At 31.4% G+C, this 20627-nt stretch overlaps 1 protein-coding gene across 1 annotated transcript; it reads right to left on the bottom strand.

The window, feature by feature from the left end:
* Nucleotides 1-15020: 15020 nt before the first annotated feature.
* Nucleotides 15021-19567, bottom strand: LOC139485838 (adhesive plaque matrix protein 2-like). The gene is made up of 5 exons (XM_071270483.1): nucleotides 19502-19567; nucleotides 18888-19039; nucleotides 18264-18368; nucleotides 15804-15914; nucleotides 15021-15274 (listed from the first exon to the last, which is right to left on the bottom strand). Exons 1-5 carry the CDS (start codon nucleotides 19519-19521, stop codon nucleotides 15162-15164), a joined length of 501 nt encoding a protein of 166 aa, XP_071126584.1. The 5' UTR covers nucleotides 19522-19567; the 3' UTR covers nucleotides 15021-15161.
* Between the last annotated feature and the right edge of the window lie 1060 nt (nucleotides 19568-20627).

Genomic DNA, 20627 nt, shown 5'->3' with positions numbered 1-20627 from the left:
TGTATTGTTATGAGTTACAATTTATGACAAATATAAGCAAAGACCCATCGAAACATCATCTGATAAACAAATTTAATAATACTTTTAGATATTTGGATGCTATTTTGGCTCTCAATAATGACGACTTCAGTATGTATATTAATGAAATTTATCCTGTTGAACTTACTTTAAATAAAGCTAATACTAACAATGACCACTGCCCTTTTCTCGATCTTGATATCTATATCACTAATGGAAAGCTGAATACTAAAAGTTATGATAAAAGGGATGATTTTTCATTTCCTATCGTTAATTATCCGTTTTTAGATGGTGACGTTCCCTTGTCACCATCTTACGGTGTTTATATATCTCAACTTGTACGATTCGCTCGTGTTTGTAAGAATGTTTTAGATTTTAACGAGAGAAATTTATGTATTACTGAAAAATTATTACACCAGGGTTTTCGATATCACAAACTAGTCAAAACATTTACTAAATTTTATTATCGGTATAAACACATCATTCGTAAATATAGCTGAACATGCAGACTTCTAATACGTTCAGGTATTTCACATCCAATTTTTTATGGAAATATTCTTTATAAAGCACAAAGGTGTCAGTATTCACCTCAGAAACTTACAAAACCTTTGAATAGACTTATTAAGAACGGATATAATTACGATACTGTTGTCAAGTCATTAAAGATTGCATATTTTGGCGTTAATATTAAGTCACTGATAAGGTCTTTGCATCGGAACTAAACATATTTATTCTCGAAACAGTTGTTGGCATGACACGGGTTATGTTCTTCTCATATATGTTATGATGGTATGATACTAAACCCCTAACGGGAAGGATTGTGCCTGATGTTCATATGATGAAATCATAATCTTTCAGTCAGTTTAATTGAAGTCTGGAGCTGGCATGTCAGTTAACTGCTAGTAGTCTGTTTTTATTTATGTATTATTGTCATTTTGTTTATTTTCTTTGGTTACATCTTCTGACATCAGACTCGGACTTCTCTTGAACTGAATTTTAATGTGCGTATTGTTATGCGTTTACTTTTCTACATTGGTTAGATGTATAGGGGGAGGGTTGAGATCTCACAAACATGTTTAACCCCGCCGCATTTTTGCGCCTGTCCCAAGTCAGGAGCCTCTGGCCTTTGTTAGTCTTGTATTATTTTAATTTTAGTTTCTTGTGTACAATTTGGAAATTACTATGGCGTTCATTATCACTGGACTAGTTTATATTTGTTTAGGGGCCAGCTGAAGGACGCCTCCGGGTACGGGAATTTCTCGCTACATTGAAGACCTGTTGGTGACCCTCTGCTATTGTTTTTATTTGGTCGGGTTGTTGTCTCCTTGACACATTCCCCATTTCCATTCTCAATTTTATTTGTATCTGTCATATTTTCTTCACAGGCAAAAATAATGCATTTTACCCCTAGCAACATTGGCTATTTTTCTTGAAGTAAAAGGGAATGAATGAACATTTAAAATTAATAATAATTAGAGTTATCTCTCTTTGCATATTTTAAGTCTGTGTGTAGAAACCAAAAAAATAACTAAATCTATATAAATTAAGTTAATTATCTCCCTTCAAATATTTCAGACCAAGAATATCTTCCTTTATGCACATTCTCTGGTCATGTACTGGATCTGTGTAAAGTTTAATTAATATTGGTACAGTCATTTAGGAGGAGTTGTGCGTATCTCCCTTTAAAAAAATCGTACCAGAAATATCTTCCTTCATGCACATCTACAGGTTATGTACAAAAACTGTGTAAAGTTTCATCAATATTGATTAATCTGTTTAGGAGTAGTTGCGCTTACAGACTTGTTGCCTTTTATAGCTATATTTAACTAAATAAAATCAATTATCTCCCTTAAAATAATTCCGACCAGATATATTTTCCTTCATGCACATCCTCAGGTTGTGTACTACACCTGTGTGAAGTTTCATTAATATTGGTCCATCCATTAAGGAGGAGTTGCGTTTACGAGACATATGGACAGACGGACGGACGGACAGGGTGATTCCTATATACTTCCCCAAAACTTTGTTTTTTGGGGGGTATAAAAAACACAAATTAATACAAGCTACCCTAAGGATTGTTAAGTTTTAAGTTAAAGTGAAATTGGTTCAGTAGTTTAAGAGAAAAAGATTTTTTTAAGTTAGCAAACGATGAAAAATTGTGTAAAATTATCATTAAAGGACAATAACTCCTTTAGGCGTCAACTGGCATTTTTAGTCATTAAATTTATTTGTAGATCTTACTTTGATAAACATTTTTGTTGTTTACAGTATATCTCTATCTATAATAATATTCAAGATAATAACCAAAAACTGCAAAATTTGCTTAAAATTACCAATTAAGTGGCAACAACCCCACAATGAGTATCGATTTGTCTGAAATTTTCAGGGCTGATAGATCTTGACCTAATAAGTTTAACACTTAAACTCCTCAACATATTTGCTCTAAATGCTTTAGTTTTTGAAATACAAGCCAAAAACTGCATTTTAACCTATGTTCTATTTTTAGCCATGGCGGCCATTTTTTTTTCAAAACACAAACTTTATACAAGATACCCTTAGAATCATTTAGCATAAGTTTACCTGCAATTGGTTCAGTACTTTCAGAGAAGAAGATTTTTGAAAGTTAACAAATATGATGAACACATTGCGTAAAATTGTCTTTATAGGCTAATAACTCCTTAAGGGGTCAATTTACAATTTTGGTCATATATCTTATTTGCAGATATTACTTTGCTGAACATTTTTGCTGATTACAGTTTATCTTTATCTATAATAATATTCAAGAAAATAACCAAAAACTAAAAAATTTCCTTAAAATTACCAATTAAGTGGCAGCAACCCAACAATGGGTTGTTTGATTCATCTGAAAATTTCAGGGCTGATAGATCTTGACTTAATGAACATGTTTACCCCATGTCAGATTTGCTCTAAATGCTTTCGTTTTTGAGATATAAGCCAAAAACTGCATTTGACCCCTATGTTCTATTTTTAGCAATGGCGACCATGTTTGTTGATATATCAAAACTTCGGATACAATTTATAAACTAGATACCCTAAGGAACATTCAGTTAAATTTTGGAAGTATTTGGCCTAGTAGTTTCAGAGTAGAAGATTCTTGAAATAGTTTACGACGACAGACGACGACAGACGACGGACGACGACGGACGCCAAGTGATGGCATAAGCTCACTTGGCCCTTCGGGCCAGGTGAGCTAAACAGTTAGCAATATCCTTTGACTGTACCTTCCCCTATAAAGATGATGATCTTTCACTAAATAATTCAAAATTTGTGACTATGTTGAACGCATCTATCCCATCGAACTAGAGACAAAGGATACAAAAGATACAGTTAAGTCGGCCTCCTATCTTGACTTACATCTATAAATTGGCAATGAATGTCGATTGAAAACTAAACCTTACGAGAAAAGAGATGATTTCAGTTTTTTTCAAATTGTGAACTTTCTATTTCTAAGTAGCAACAATCCAGCAGCACATGCATACGGGGTATATATCTCCTAATTGAAACGATATTCCCGTGCTTGCATTTCCTATCATGATTTTCTTGATAAAGAGTAGCTGTTCACAAGGAAGCTATTACACCAAGAGTTCCAAATGGTGAAGTTGAAATCATCCCTTCGACAATTTTACGGACCCAATCACGAGTTGACAGTTATGAAATCACCGTTTCTCAAATGATATCGGATATGTATGTCGTAACTACAGTTCCCTTCCCTTTCATAAATGTAACCTACCCAATTAGACTATTTATCAGTATTGTTTTCACATAAGCAACACGACGGGTGCCACATGTGGAGCAGAATCTGTTTACCCTTTCGAAGCAACTGATATTACCTAGTTTTTGGTGCGGTTCGTGTTGTTTATTCTTTAGTTGTCTTATGTTGTGTCATGTGTACTATTGTTTGTGTGCTTGTCTTTTTCATTTTTAGCCATGGCGTTGTCAGTTTTTTTCTTTTCGATTTATGAGTTTAACTGTCCCTTAGGTATATTTCGTCCCTCTTTTAAAAAACGTAACTTTCCTAGTTACACGAGCAATTACTTACATAGAAGTTGAATCAATCGGAAAATCCGACGGAATGCTTGTCAGTCCACTAGAATAACAGTCTATATAATTGTAATTCCATGACCTACATGTGTCATTTGTACATGTGCAACTTTCTGGACACGATGAAACTACATTGATTTGAAAAATCGTCACTACATAATGGACGATAATCAAAACCTGAAAACTGAAAGAAAGAAAATCTGGCAAATCGAGGATCAATAATGATAATAATAGGTATTACATGTTTAAAATCTCCCTGATACATACAGTACTGGTCATAAACTTTAAAGTTAAAATGCCAGCATGCTTCATTGCTGTTTGTGTAAAGTCAACTAACATATTATTGAACGGTACAGAATAAGTAATTTCTTAACACAACTCATATTTTTTTTTTATCTGTCAGAAACGCGATGTGATGGTATAAAAAAGATAGCAAATGGAAATACAAGAGCAAAACAGAATAAAATGTAATGTTTATTCGTACCTTATTTGGTTCTTCATTGTAAATTGACAAATCTATTAACTAATGCAACCATTCATTTTCATCCAAATGTGTGCAAATAAATATTTGTTCTTATCTGCATATATATATATTAGTGCATAAAAAAGCAGTAAACTATATCATAAAATATATATAATGTAAATCACAAGTTAAAGTGGAAGTTTTTATGATTATTTACACAACTTATAAATTGTTATATGGTATATATGAAATCAAATGTTTGCTGATCACAGTATTATTTTCGTGACAATATAAGATTTTACAACACGATAAATTCTACAAGTATTCCGTTCAAGTACAACGTAAGCTATTAAATGTATTAATAATGAAGTTTTGTCGACATAAATTAGTCAAAAAGTACAATATTTATGAGTTTCGAAAAAAAAATCTTATGGATGTGGCCTGTTATCTATTTCGAAGAACTTTTAAATTACACATTGAGAGTTTTGATCATAAGAAAGATAGGTTTACCAACTTGTGAAAATTTGATATCGCTTGACCCCAAGTTGATATAAAGTGATATCTCATTCTTATTCGTTATAAAATCTATAAGAATCAACAATATAACTTTGTTATACTACAATGCGTAAAAATGTTAACAAAAATTAAACGCATAATAAAAGTGAGTTTATAAAGATGCATAGATACAGATTGCAATTAACCATGTAATGTAAGGTTGTCATTTTGCTAGCAAGATTTACATATAAACTAGTACTCTTATACAATTAATATCAGACTAAGCTGAATCCATGCCATGGGTTGTCCCCAAAATCGATATGATTATTATCATAAGTTTATGGAATAATTTTCAACATATTTGTTACTAGAAGTGGGACATATAAAGACGTATCGTATCCGTATCTGATACGTTGACGTATCTAAACGTATATGTGGGTAATCATTCTAGTGATTATTTTCGTGCTAAAATAGTAATCGAGAAAAGGATTCGAAAAAATAGAAAAAAAAGAACTTTGTTTTCAACCAATGAAATGTCGTACACCATCATTCACACCATTCCCGATCGCACGTTACACAATCACATCATTCCTCAAACATCATTACACCATTCCCCTTGCGCCATACACCATACAATGCCTTTTTATGATAATTGATACTGTCAGACATATAGAATAAAGAGATATGGTATGAATGCAAATAAAAAAGTCCTACTGACAAATCAATAAGTAGTTATATGTCATCCCCATTTGTTTCTCTGCAATACAATTCAAATCATTTATTCAGCAACTAATTAGTAGGCATCACACTTTTTTTGATAAAATTATATATCAAATTATTACCACTGCTGCATTCCATAGTTTAATTACACGTTCTGTTGTTTACAAGGCCGAGTGATTACATAATCACTAGTTTTCAAAGCTACCAGCCTGTCGTCATAACTGACTATGATTGCTAGTTTTCCTGAAGAAAGGGGTTCTATAACGCTAACAATAAATCACTCATTGTGATGTTAAGGTAAGAAAATTGACAATAGCAATACAACTACTATAATTTATGTTACGTGTTTACTTAACATAAAAAAAGGTGAAATGACACCAAGTGATATTTTTAAAATTAAAAAAACGACGAAATATAAAAAAAAAGAAGATGTGGTATGATTGCCAATGAGACAACTATCAACAAAAGACCAAAATGACAGACATAAACAACTATAGGTAACCGTACGGCCTTCAACAATGAGCAAAGCCCATACCGCATTTTCAGCTATAATAGGCCCCGATAAGACAATGTAAAACAATTCCAACGAGAAAACTAACGGCCTTATTTATGTAAAAAAAAAGAACGAAAAACAAATATGTGACACATAAACAAACGACAACCACTGAATTACAGGCTCCTGACTTGGGACAGGCACATACATAAATATTTAGCGGTGTTAAACATGTTAGCGGGATTCCAACCCTCCCCTAACCTGGGACAGTGGTATAACAGTACAACATAAGAACGAACTATAAAAATCAGATGGACAAAAATAAATGTTCACACAGTTTACAAAGCAGCAACCTTGACACGCCAAACCTTTCGGCGATCGCAGGTCCTGCGGAATGATAAGTAGATACAGTTCATGATACATTGTTAGTACAAATGCTGTGAAAAATCAGACTTGTGGTGTCACATTTGGAGAACTAGGACGGACTATGGAATACAACAATTGAAGCAAATTCATGGATATCTATGACACAATTTTTCGATAACGGTCTACCCAATCGTCATTACGTTTGTTCAACTTTCGTGATATAATTTATTTTGTTTTCCTGATCAAGACAAGTATTGATTAGCAGGTTTTCTGCCTTAAAATATCATAAAAACAAAAATGTGTCCATAGTACGAAGATGCCCCACTCGCACCATAATTTTCTAAATTCAGTGGACTGTGAAATTGGTGTCAAATTTGTATTGGCATCAAATAAGAAAAAGCATATCATAGGGAACATTTGTACTAAATTTCAAGTTGATTGAATTTCATCAAAAACCACCTAGACCAAAAACTTTAACCTGAAGGCGGATAGACGGACAGACGGACGAACAAACGGACGAACAAACTGACGAACAAATCGGAAAAAAATATAATGACTCTTAGTTTAATTAACTTGAAAAACAATTAACCGGAATGTCTTATGTTGGTTTTTGGTGATTAAAACTGCATGTTAAGCATATGTTTGTGTTTTTATAAGCTTATTGAATTAAACAGATATTCTACAGTAAGTTCGGATCAGATATAACAACATCGGACAAAACATCATGTGCAGTTCATATTAGTAAGGTAATGCTTTGTTACCAAAAGATAATTTCTGGAGTAAATCTTCAATGGAATAACAAGCAAATTAGTGGGAGATATATTAGCGAGCAAAATCGAGAAAATTGTGCAAATCATGATACAAGCATGAACATTAGCACGACGCATTTGTTTGCATCATGTATGACAGAACAACAGCAACATTTAAACTTAAGTTTAAATTGCTTGCCAGGAAGCAGCGGCCTTATGATGCTTGTGTGCCGACCAGAGGTGCTCTCCTGGAACACTAAAAAAAGCAGCATACCAAGACGGACATTTTTGTGCTCAAACGTGCGTATGCATTCAATAGGTACCAAGTCCAGACCACTGGAGTTGGACAAAAGAAAACGACATCGACAGTTGGACTCCAAAATTTACTTCTTTACCTGCTGTTGCATCGTCGTGTCAGGAACTTTTGAAATGCTGATGCAAGAAATTAAGCAGTGTTGGTAACTGTAAATGCAACTATTCTGACCTTCTTTATACATGTAAGTGTACATGCTAGTTTCAGTTTGATATTTTTTTTAAAAGAAAACAAAAAAAATGCCTCTTAGTGTAGCATAGTCAAATAACTTGAAAAACAGTTTACCCGGAATATCTCATGTTTGTTTTAGTGAAATTACCATTGTTATATTATAGTTCGTTTATGTGTGTGTTTCATTTTAATGTTATGAATCTGTTCTGTCGTAGTTTTCTTATATTTGATGCGCTTCCCTCGGTTTTGGTTTGTAACCCGAATTTGTTTTTTTATCACTCGAGTTATGAATTTCAAATGGCGGTATACTTCTAATGCCTTTATTTAGATATTTAGATAAAGCACACTGTCGTGTTAACCATACTAGGCATTAGAACTGAAAACAATAAGAAATATCTCTTTTTTGAAAATATAAAAAATGGACATTTTTTTACGTTTTTGCCTACATTTTGAAGTCACCTTTTTCTTTATAAATGTATTGTCTTATCGAACGTCAGGAACTGTAATTTACTCTTATCATATCTAACATTAGATTTTACGTACAACACACCTCTAAAAGGATTACCGAAACATAGCCATTTCCGAATGAGTGATGGCCATCCTTAAAAAAAATTATGGCCAGCAGCTGTTTTTTTTATGTCAACATTTAGTCAACCTCCATATCAAATTTCATCCTTGTATCACGATTTGCACAATCATTTGCATTATATCTCACACTGACAGAATGATCAATACTCTTTTTTACTGTCAGCAAAACAAGTTGCAAATAAGGGAATACGCATTAAACTAGAAAAGTTCATCAACTGTAGTAAACACATTAAATGCATGTAAATTTTAATTCTGTGCAAAGACGAAAATTTCTTCAAATTCTCAATACCACACAATGAGATCACCCCCGGTTTTTGGTGGGGTTCATGTTGCTTAGTCTTTTAGTTTTCTATGATGCGTCTTGTGTACGTTTATTTGTCTGTTTGTCTCTTTCTTTTCTAGCAATGGCGTTGTCAGTTTATTTCGATCTATGGATTGAATGTATCTCTGGTATCGTTCGCCCCTCTCTGTACCAATACAAATACAGTCAATATATGACAGAAGAGATTTTGGATGCAAGTGTATTACAAAATATCTGTTAAGTGCCAATATCTGACAAAACAGGTCTTGAGTGCCAGTATGCAACAGTAAAGATTTTCGATGCTTATATGCAACAGAAGAGATTTTAGATGCCAGTGTGTAACAGAAAAGATTTTAGAAGCCAGTATGAAACAGAAAAGATTTTGGATGCAAATGTGTAACAAAATAGATTTTGAACGCAAATATGTAACAAAATAGATTTTGGATGCAAATATGTAACAAAATAGATTGTGGATGCCAGTATGTAACCGAAGAGATTTTTATTGCCAATATGCGACAGAAGAAAATTTGGATGCAAATTTGTAGCAGAATAGATTATGGATGCCAATATCATGGATATGGAACAGAAAAGATTTTGGATGCCAATATGTAACAGAAGAGAAAATGAATGCCTCTGTGTAACAGAGGAGATGATAGGTGCAAATATATGACATAAAGGATTTGGGATGTCAAAATGTAAAAGAAGAGAATGTGGATGTCAATATGTAATAGAAGAGATTTTGGAAGTCAGACTATTAGATCTTGCTACATAAAACAACAATGTAAATCTAGTTTTATTGTGTTTCTGTAACAAATTCTATTTTTACATTCATATTTACAAAACTACAAACTATGGATATATTTGTACATACATTCATTTACATTTGGACTGGTATTGATAAGAGAACACTAGTTATCTACCTTTGTACATATAAGGATGATGTAGCATTTTGATATATAAAAAAAACACGAAATTTGATTATTTGAATATACAAATGCAGAAAGAAGTATTCTTAGTATAATGACATAATGAAACAAATGAAACTTGAATACACATGAATAAGGTTTTAATATAACGAATAACTATCGAATACATATGTACAATTGTTGAATGCACAATACACTATTTTTAATTTCTATCGTTCATATAAATGCTTGATTACATATATATGATTAAATATCAAAGTCATATGTAAATTGTGGAAATATATCGACTTCTTGCTGAATATCTCGGACGGGTTTATGAAAGCTTTGAATATCTTAAAACCAATATCTTCGTATAGGTTTCTACTACTTTTTAAAAACTAGAGGCTCTAAAGAGCCTGTGTCGCTCACCTTGGTCTATGTGAATATTAAACAAGAAGATGGATTCATGACAAAAGTATGTTTTGGTGATGGTGATGTGTTTGTATATCTTACTTTACTGAAAATTCTTGCTGCTTACAATTATTTCTATCTATAATTAACTTGGCCCAGTAGTTTCAGTGGAAAATGTTAGTAAAAAATGTATGCAAATTGTTAAAAATTGACTATAAAGGACAATAACTCCTTAGGGGGTCAATTGACCATTTTGATCTTTTAATTTTAGGTCTTACTTTGCTGTATCTTATTGCTGTTTACAGTTTATCTCTATCTATAATAATATTCAAGATAATAAAAAAACAGCAAAATGTCCTTAAAATTACCAATTCAGGGGCAGCAACCTAACAACGTGTTGTCCGATTCATCTGAAAATTTCAGGGCAGCTAGATCCTGACCTGATAAACAATTTTAACCCCATGTCAGATTTGCTCTAAATGCTTTGGTTTTTGAGGTATAAGCCAAAAACTGCATTCTACCCCTATGTTCTATTTTAATCCATGGCGGCCATCTTGATTGGTTGGCCGGGTCACCGGACACATTTTTTAAACAAGATACCCCAATAATTATTGTAGCCAAGTTTGGTTTAATTTGGCCCAGTAGACTCAGATGAGAAGATTTTGTAAAAGTTAACAGACGACGCCGGACGACGACGACAGACGACGGACGCAAAGTGATGAGAAAAGCTCACTTGGCCCTTCGGGCAAGGTCAGCTAAAAAGTGACAGAGAAGAACTTTTCTAGACTGAAATTATATCGAAATATATTGGCTTTTTTAAATGACTTTAGTTTTAAATATGTTTTGGTTTACACTTGCATAAATAACTTGAATCTAAATTTTTATATCAGTATTGTTGTCGGCATGAACATTAGTTTCCAACGAAAACCTACCAACGTACTTATTGGACTCTGTCCTGACTTACATATCAAAATATCAGAAGGTTTACTTAACTTAAATATGACAGAGTGCAATCGTATATAACAGAAATCAACGATACCGTTCGAACATGTTTAATTAATGATATTCCACAAAAAGTACATATTAATATACGTTTGTTATGATTTGCGAATACGATTACAAACAAAAGAGGATAAATGTTCCTACAACATATTCATTGTTTTATACAATGTAAATATTCTCATATTTAAAATAAATAGAGGTAGATTGCTAAATGATAAATTTGATTGAAACAATCATGAAAAGCATACACAAACACCAGTACCTTATTTGCATATTACTGGTGTTGAATTTGATATTGCACATCTCTAACACAAGTTATTTTCCCTCTACGAATTAAAATGTAAACTGGTTCGAAAAAAAAACCTAGTGAGATGTTGCCTAATGCATGCTTAGCATCAAAAGGACACATGTATGTGACAGAGTTAAATGCTTTGCATAAATGCAAAAAAACTGTCGATGTTACCATTGTTAGACTTAACAAAAGATTTAATTTAATTTAAAGATATGAAAAATACACACTAACGCATTTGCTCTTTTCACGACAACTAATATTTTGAGCTGGTAAAACATTAATTCAGTGAACGAATCATTGTGACTGTATTTGTTTTCTTTTTCCAATTTTTATTTTATTTATGATAAATTTCTACCAAATGATTATTTACAAAATAATCCTCCCCTTTTGGATGTAAAACTAATAAGCCCCTTATGCGTAGATGTCTTTCTGTTCATTGCAAAAATGATAAGTAACTTTCAGAGGCAAAATTCAAGAAAAAATACTAAGTCCAGCTTCATAAAAAATTTGGGCAGCACTTCCCCTCAAAATAATGCTTTTTACCCTCAAACCCCGTACCATAATAGAGGGGAATTGAAGAAAGCAAAAGAGAGGTGTGAGGCAGGTTCATTTATACAAGACATGAAACCATACAACTTCTCCACCCAGTAAAATGTGTAAAAAGATTCTTCAAGAGGAAATTTAAGTTTTTGAGTTGATAACAAATTCACCAGTTCCATTTCTTTTCCTGGTGTCTACGTTGTTACATGTGCATGACCTGATGATATGCAGGTTACATGTACTGCAGCTACTACGATATGGTATGGACAAAATGCTCCACAGCTCCTGGTCCAAGGTCGTATTTCCGTTCGCAGACAGTGTTCGCAGGGGATAGTCATGCATCTTAACGAACAGATTTTGCGCTAGGTGGTGAGCAAGAGCAAGCCGTCGACATTTTTTCCAGGTTAATTTCGTCAAACGAAAGGTCACTATCATGATCGGAAGCAGAAATTATTTCTCCAACTCACAAAAACTTATATCATGTGATCTTATAAATTGAGAACTATTTAAGACTGCGTGAACTTTCAGGCTGAAGCTTTTCATATTTTTCATTATAAAAGAACTCATGAATCTATCCTTTTTGATAAACTTTTATCTCTTCCTTTCGATCAGCTGTAAGTTGTTTACACACGTTATCACCAGACGACAAATGAACTGTTACCGTTACTCAAATATATAGGCGATATATCCTAAGATTAAAATAGGGAACCAGTTTTACATCAGTGAAACGTTGTTATCCCCTTAGTGTTGAAAGCCACCTTAAACAAACGTATACAATTCCAGTTGCATCAAAGTAGATTTTTATATTCTCAAAAATATTACCTTTGTGTCAGTTGGTATTAAAGCGCGAAGCCGTTGGTGTTTGTTAACATACACACAATCTTATAATGATCAATAAAAAAACAGTATTTTTGATTGGCAACTAATTAATGCGGCTAATATGGTATTGGCTTGAATGGGTTCTACTGATATAATATTGGTCTTGCAGTGTGGGTATTCGGGACTCGGGGATGTTTTGCTTTAAAATCATACATTGTTGATAAATGTGTTCGCTGATGCGTTACATCGATTTTACTAATCTTTCTCATATGAAAACTTGTCATATAAGACTCTTAGACTGTGTGAGTCATATCTTGCGTTAAAAAGCATTTATTTGTGGATTACTCTCGGTGAGTTCCTGTCCTGATCAAGCAGTCGGACGTTTTAGTTTATTGGTACCTGAAAATAAATTCATAATACATGTTAAACATAATTATGACTAATGGTAAAGAATGTCATTAAATGTAGTATAATAAAGATAAATAAAACAGAATATAACCTTATTCGTCTAATTAATAATTATTTCAATTTTTTCATTATACTTGTTCCATCTGAACGCAGTATGTTCCAATCCCCAGAAATGTGAATCTAGTTATTTAAATCATGAAACGAAAAAAAGAAAGTATCCGGAGTTTATAAAAATAAAAAGCAAACGTATGAATAATCTAAAATAACACAAATAGAGAAACCGACGTAAGTCCTATACAGCAATTATTCTGTAACTTGTATCATTACTTACATATGTAACTTTTATAATTATTTACAAAATTAGTGTAACTTTTATCATTTCTTACAAATGTAACTTTTATCATTTCTTACAAATGTAACTTTTATCATTTCTTACAAATGTAACTTTTATCATTTCTTACAAATGTAACTTTTATCTTAGCTAACAGTATATTTCAAAACAGGTTTTGATGTCTATCCATCAAAGAGAGAAACATGTGTCGTAAACGAATATCTAACATCCACCTTGATCGCGAATACTAATCCTTGTAGCATACTAAAATAGTATAATTTTGTAATAAGGGCGCTTTTGGTAGATTTAAATATGACCATGCCATCGTATTTATCAAAAGGATGGATCGTCAACATGTAAGAGGAATAACAAATCGACCCAAAAGGCAGCTTATGCATACATAATTTGTGACAGCGTGCTATTAAGCAGTTTAAAAAACGATTAAAATGTTTGCATAACAATGTTATCATCTTGACAAATGGGTTTTATCAAAAAGATATACCCTAGAGTATGTGTCATGTTTAGAAATGTGTCCGTGTAGCAGTTTTGTAAAATAATTGAACATTATACCAGAAAATAAAGCATAACAAACCAAAAAAACGATTGAGAGTTTTAAGCCAAATTTTCTTGCGTTTGAAGCAAATTGTCAAAAAGAGTTGAGGTCAAATATTTCAATTGTAAAGGGAACAAGTTCAACGGGTGTCCAGTTATTTAGTCCTTGTGGTGTTCTGAAAAAAAGAAAGATCATGAAATTAAAATTGAACCATTATGGATTTCATTCAAAGAATATAACATTGAACTTCAAATATTTAACTAATCAAATTTAACGTGGTAATCAAGGAAAGGTACGTACACGTTTAGTAAATAATCTCCAATGAGAAATCCGTATGAATATGAACAAAAAATTTACTTTATTTTATAAACAAATGATTTAAACAGTGTATGAACGATCAATGAATAAATAGAATTGAGAATGGAAGAATTTATTAGAAAATACATCTTACTATCAGTATTAAACGTTTAATATCAATAAAATGTATATCTTTAATTTAATAAGATTAAAACATAATACTACTTATGAAAAATATAGTTTCGGTACGTTTTCCTAGATAAAGATGTATATCAAACATTATGAATTCATACGAATTGTCTAACCCATGTAACTAAATTGTCTAACCCATAACTAAAAACCGAATTATTTTACCATTGTGACAGTTCTATCTAAAACCATTTAAATACATGGCAACACATAAATGCAGCTTCAGCAGCAATTCAAGCATATATTAAAATGTAACAATATAAAACAACTATGCTTATGTTTTCTATATAAATAGCTGAGATACCCTAGCAAGCGACTAGTCTTTTAAAAAACAACAATAAGATGCACACATTTAAATTCATTATAAATTTTTATTTGTAAAAAATTAATGACCTAATCAAAATAAATCTTGTGTTGTATTTGTTCACACTTGATATATGTGTGCCGTTATGCTTACATGTACATGTATAGTATTTACATAGAAACTAACCAAAAAAAAATGTAATTTCAAAAGTAGATATTTTCTTTTTCCATAGCATATCATAAATGAAGCTATTTTTCAAGTGTAGTTTACAATTTATATATATTTGTATTTGCAAATATTTCAATACCATACTCATGATACTGTTATAATAAACATAAAATAGGAACTTAAATATCGGGATTGTAGAACTATCAAATATACTTACCAATACACTGTGTGTCTTGTTCGTTTATGCATATGGTCACTCCAGTGTCGTTATAATAGCACATGTTTTGGCTGCATACTCTTGTTTCACATGGACTTTCTAGACATGAATATATATATTGCTATATTACAATATAGCAAAACAGTATTTTAATATATAGGTCGTACAATTAATTTGTCTTTAATATGTCCTTGTTTATTTTAATTCAAAAGCATTTGTCCATGCTGATCAAGATATATATATATATAAAACAACCATAATTATTTTGGTTTAAAATATATAATTGAAAAACGAAATTGGGAAATGTCAAAGAGACAAAACCCTACCAAAAAACGAGCTCACTCTTATCGGTTGCAGGTGTACAGTTGTCTTATTAGCACTAACATCACATGTATCTTGTATCAAACTACTATGATACACCGAACAAAAAGGAAAAAGTATATTTATTCAATATCGTAATTTGATTTTGAAATGATGAGTAGTTAAACATTCCTCTTCACTTATTAGTACCGGCATCATTTTTTACTAAGCAGCAACTTATAAATTCATTGACATCCATTTCTTCTTCCTTGAAAACAACAGGTAATATAGAATGTATCACACATAGACGATTGCTACCTAAACTTACTTTCGCAGAATTTCCCGGTCCAGTTTCCATTACACTGGCAAACAGCTTGTTCATCAATGTCCACTTCACATACACCATTATTGCCACACGGCTTATTATGACAGGGGTTTACTGGAGAAGAGAAGGTATTTTTCATTTTAGCTTATTCACAAGTCAATAGGTACAATTGACAAAAATTAATCCATGTTGTGTAATAATATATTGAATGTTTCGACAGAGTATGATTTGTCATATTAAGATTTAAGCATATGTGTATGGTGTTTCTCTTATTTTCATAACATTTGATAGAGAAAATAACCTAAACGGTACCTGTTTTTCCACGCCAGATGCGCATTCCGACAGGCAATGTTTTGTCAGCGATTCCCAAGGCCAAAATATTTTAAAATCAACAACTTATTTAAAAAAAAGATAAACTAATAAAAGACAAAAACGTGTGAACAAAGCCGGGCTAAAACACTGTATTTTATGATTGAATAAAATGATAAAGAGTCCTAGTATATAAGATTTCATAAACCAATTGTGTTGTTTCGAGTTTTTCACTCACCTAGACCCCTAGTTTTTTATGTTTTCTATTCATACATCTTATAACGGATCAAATTAAATGCAAATAATATTGTTATTGTTATACAATTACCTGCTGAAGGATTCTTAGCTACACATTTCAATATACGTTAAAAAAAATAATTGTCGGTTTCGATAGTGACGAACAAACAAAAAATCAAATCAAAAATTTTAATAATCAGAATTGGTAATAACCTAAAAGTATCAGTGTCCAAAAACCTTATGTTAGTCAACGTATTAGTAATTTGAAATCGTTTTTTTTTTTTTTTTTTTTAATATTAAACATATTTTATTGCCAATCACCTGTTACATCAACCCTCAGATGCCCAGGGAAGCAACTAAGGGGGCCCCAATTTTTACAGTCTCATTTGTCGGGGAAAAAGCAAATGAGAAAAAAACTCCCACTATAAGTTATTAACATCAACCTTTATAAATATTATCTATCCTTGTACAAATGTACATGTACCTGCAATCATCATTGATCTATATATCTATACATCTCACCATATATAATTATTTGAATAAAGTATGTTTTTTATCTTTATTTATTCCTCACAAAGGCTACCTGTCTTTATTAAGCAGTTTTAATGTTATCGTAAATCAAGTCTTTTGTTATGTTAATTTCAATTACATTGAATTTCTGGTCGAGTGATCATTCACCACGTGCGATTTGTTAAAGGGATGTGTAGTTCATTCATAAAAAAAAATGGATTAATGATTTTGATTCCCAATAAGGATTAATTTCAAAGATATGGTGAGTAAATATTTGTTTATAATATGAACCTGTTGATACAACATGTCTTGTTACAATTAGATGATATACATGAATACATACACAACAGAAATTACATGAAGGGAGATGAGAGTAGTATACATATTATTATTCAATCAGTATCAAAGAGGTCCTTGCACTGACATGACCACGCAAAATGTATATTTATATACAAAATATGTCACACATAGTAGAAAAGGCTTCGATTTTCGTATTCGGTTTAAGACATTTGAGCAAAAATTGCATTTCATGTTTTATCATATTTAAAATCACCGATTTACTTATCCCTTTCTTTTGATATTTTGCGATAGTTCTAGCTTTCCAGATAACCCATTTCGTGATTAAAAGCACCGTATCTAAAATTTGGGTATAAGATGCATCTGCATTAATGACCCCAAAAATTATACTTGTTTCCGACTTTTGTAATTTTTGGATATTTAATTTTGAACAAAATTCCCTTATTTTCTCAAAAATATCCTGCCAAACGTCTTCCACCAGTTTACAATAAATAAAAAGATGAAATAGTGATTCTTTTTCATTGCAAAGGTGACACTTCCCGTTTGAGCGATTCATTTTTTGTAACTTTTCTTCAGTGTAAATTATATTATGTAGTAACTTCCATTGACATTGTTTAATTTTCCTGTTAGCTAAATTCTTATTCAAAGTTTCCCAATCATTTTTGACATTTAATTGCCTTACATTGTGCTATTATTTCGATTTTAAAAGTTTTTCACAATTTTCAGCCCAAAATGGTGTTTTCCGATAGTACGATTTTTTTTATCTTTTTTATATGATCGTATCATGCTTTGGTATTATAAAACTGTGAAACCATTTTTGTTGCCATTTGTTTATAGTTATGCAATATTTCCCGTAGACAGACAGAACTACAACTACAATGTAACGATTTGAATATTTTTAGTATATTTACAATACATGTACCTATATACTGTTTTGAACTGATTAAATATAACCCCTATAAAACAGTGGTTACAAAGCAAATTACATTAATGAAAATAGTAAACATCCAAATGAAACTGTTTAATCTGTTACCAATAGCCAATCCGTTAAGTTATGTATTTTAATTGTATGTATAATTCAAAGAAGTTGTTTTTGTTATTTATAGTTACCATTGCATTTTGCCCCCGTCCAATCTCCAGGACATAAGCAAGATAGGTCACCAAAACTGTTAACAAAGCATGTTCCTCCATTTGTGCAGAAATTATTTGAACAAACTACATTATAAGATATCAATTTAAAATCATAAGATGAATAAAGCAGATTCTTTAGCAGAAATTTAGTATAACAATTATTCATGTAATTTATCATTCGATATAAACAACTTGTTTTGTTGACATGCATTTTAGTCGCACTAAAACATTTCGCAGAAGTTAATTTGGTAGTTCGTTTTTATCAGCAGCTAATACATTTGCATGCAACTAAATTATAATCCAAGACTAAATTAGCATTAAGTGAAGGTCTGATGTTTATATTCTGGAACATATATTGTAATTGATACGTATTGTTATAGTTTTCGTAACCGACTGTATCATCTTTATAAAATGTTTAATATTAAGTCAATGAAACTATACTTCAAATGGGTGCTTTTTAATTTCTTATTTCTAAACGAAAATAAGGTGTCATGTACTTTTACTTTCAATAAGTCATGACATCATTCATTGTAATCTATTCTTCATTCAGAATTTGCAGATTATTTTTTTTTAATTTCTATTCTTAAATTAACAATGGATTACCTGGACATTTGTCGAAGGCACATGTAGGCAATTTCTGAATACTAGATAAACCGGGATAATTAATGCATGTTATAGTTGTCTCATACTTCTCTACCAAATTTAGCCAATTCCAAAACGGAAGTATGTTGCAATCACAATGCAGGTCAAGGGTGCTGTAAGTATAACAATTAAGAACATAAATATACTGAACACCGAGGCAAATAAAAATTGGTAAATCCCTAACCAATTAACCAAATGGTAAAATCAAAGTATAGTTCCTTAAAATTAGTTTATCTTTTCCCACTTTTTCATTGTAGTGTAAAATTTCATGTTCATCTGATTTGAATGATGAATCGGAAAACAGGTACGTACTATGTGAATTATAACAGCAATTTATGATTGTTTTATCTCAATTTATATTGTCTTATTTTAAGTTACAGCTTATATCAACTTGTACAAATAATATCTATCCAACCGAATTCGATCTTAATTCATCTTTTGTTTTTTTTATGCTTTGTCGAAATATTTTTGTTAATTAATTTTTACTTTTAAATAACCTTTGTATACAGTAAATTGAAGTTTGTTGTTTAATCAGGATAATATCTGTTATAATAATGATTGACATAGAAACTTACAGAACAGTTAAATTTGTCATATGTTGAAACGTAGACTCTTCAATGTATGTAACATTATTTCCAGCCATCAATCTGAAAATATAAATCATATGTTATACTAACAAACTTATCAATTCATGCAATATATCATGATCAGCATTTTTTTTTCAAATGTGTCAAAAAATTCTTGAAAAGCTGTACTCTCGCTCTCTTTATCCATTGATCGATATACAGTACATATCTTTTACGCGTTTTTGTCTTAAACGAACATGCAAAAAAAATGTCTGTTACTTTTCTGCTTCCGCAAATGTATGTTGCCTTTATGTAGATAGTTTTAATCAGTCAGGATTCATGACATTTGGTTTAAATTATCAATTATTTGTATTGCTTATTCATACACAAACAAACTTTAATGTATACATACTCATGTTAATGAAAACTCGCAATTATAATTACATTTAATTAATGAATATTTGTACAATATCTTACATCTCTCTCATAGAGTCCAAACCGTTAAAAAAATCTTGTTTCACCTCGGTGATGCTATTGGTTTCGAGTTTTCTAAAAATATATAATAATATATAAGAATAAGTCATTGGGAAAAATGTATTACTGGTATCGAAAGAAATATATGATATTAGTATCTGAGGCATTTCACATTAATTTAATGTCCCGAGAAAATATGATATCATATTTAAATTTTCAATCTCGAGTATATTTGTTGCATTTTTAGTTTTTACTTTAAACAATTGCCATGCAATACATATATAAACCTGTAGTTTATTGTATGTTATCGGATGTGATTCTTAGTTTTATATCTACTAAAATGTTTGTGATACCTATACATTGCGTATCATGTAGAAGCTTTTGTTTTCATGTATCTCTCAAAGCTGGTATACGTGTGTACCAGCAAGCGCGGAGTAATACACGTTGTCCACAGTCTGTTCGTGGATATGGCATATTAAACATTGTAAAACGTTCTTCTTTTAAAATTTCGTTTTCAGTTGTGCATGGTACTTGCTTTTTGCTAGTGTTATTTTTTTTTTTTTTTTTTTATCCAAGACAAAATTATCCACACTCTCTAACTACAACCGACACATGTAGAATTGTATTATAAATCAAAAACTTACAGCTCCCTTAAATTTAC

The sequence above is a fragment of the Mytilus edulis genome, chromosome 8, assembly GCF_963676685.1.
Source record: "Mytilus edulis chromosome 8, xbMytEdul2.2, whole genome shotgun sequence".
NCBI lineage: Eukaryota > Metazoa > Mollusca > Bivalvia > Mytilida > Mytilidae > Mytilus > Mytilus edulis.
Note: the sequence above shows the minus strand (reverse complement) of the source record. Positions and strands in the feature narration are given on the sequence as shown.

Bases quoted from the DNA above. Each gene is read 5' to 3' on its own strand.
- LOC139485838 (XM_071270483.1), bottom strand. From the start codon at position 19,521: ATGACAAATTTAACTGTTCT. The intron at 19,040-19,501 runs GTAAGTTTCTAT...TTATACTTACAG, and splicing joins ATGACAAATTTAACTGTTCT to CACCCTTGACCTGCATTGTG. The intron at 15,275-15,803 runs GTAAGTTTAGGT...ATTCATGTCTAG, and splicing joins GACCGGGAAATTCTGCGAAA to AAAGTCCATGTGAAACAAGA.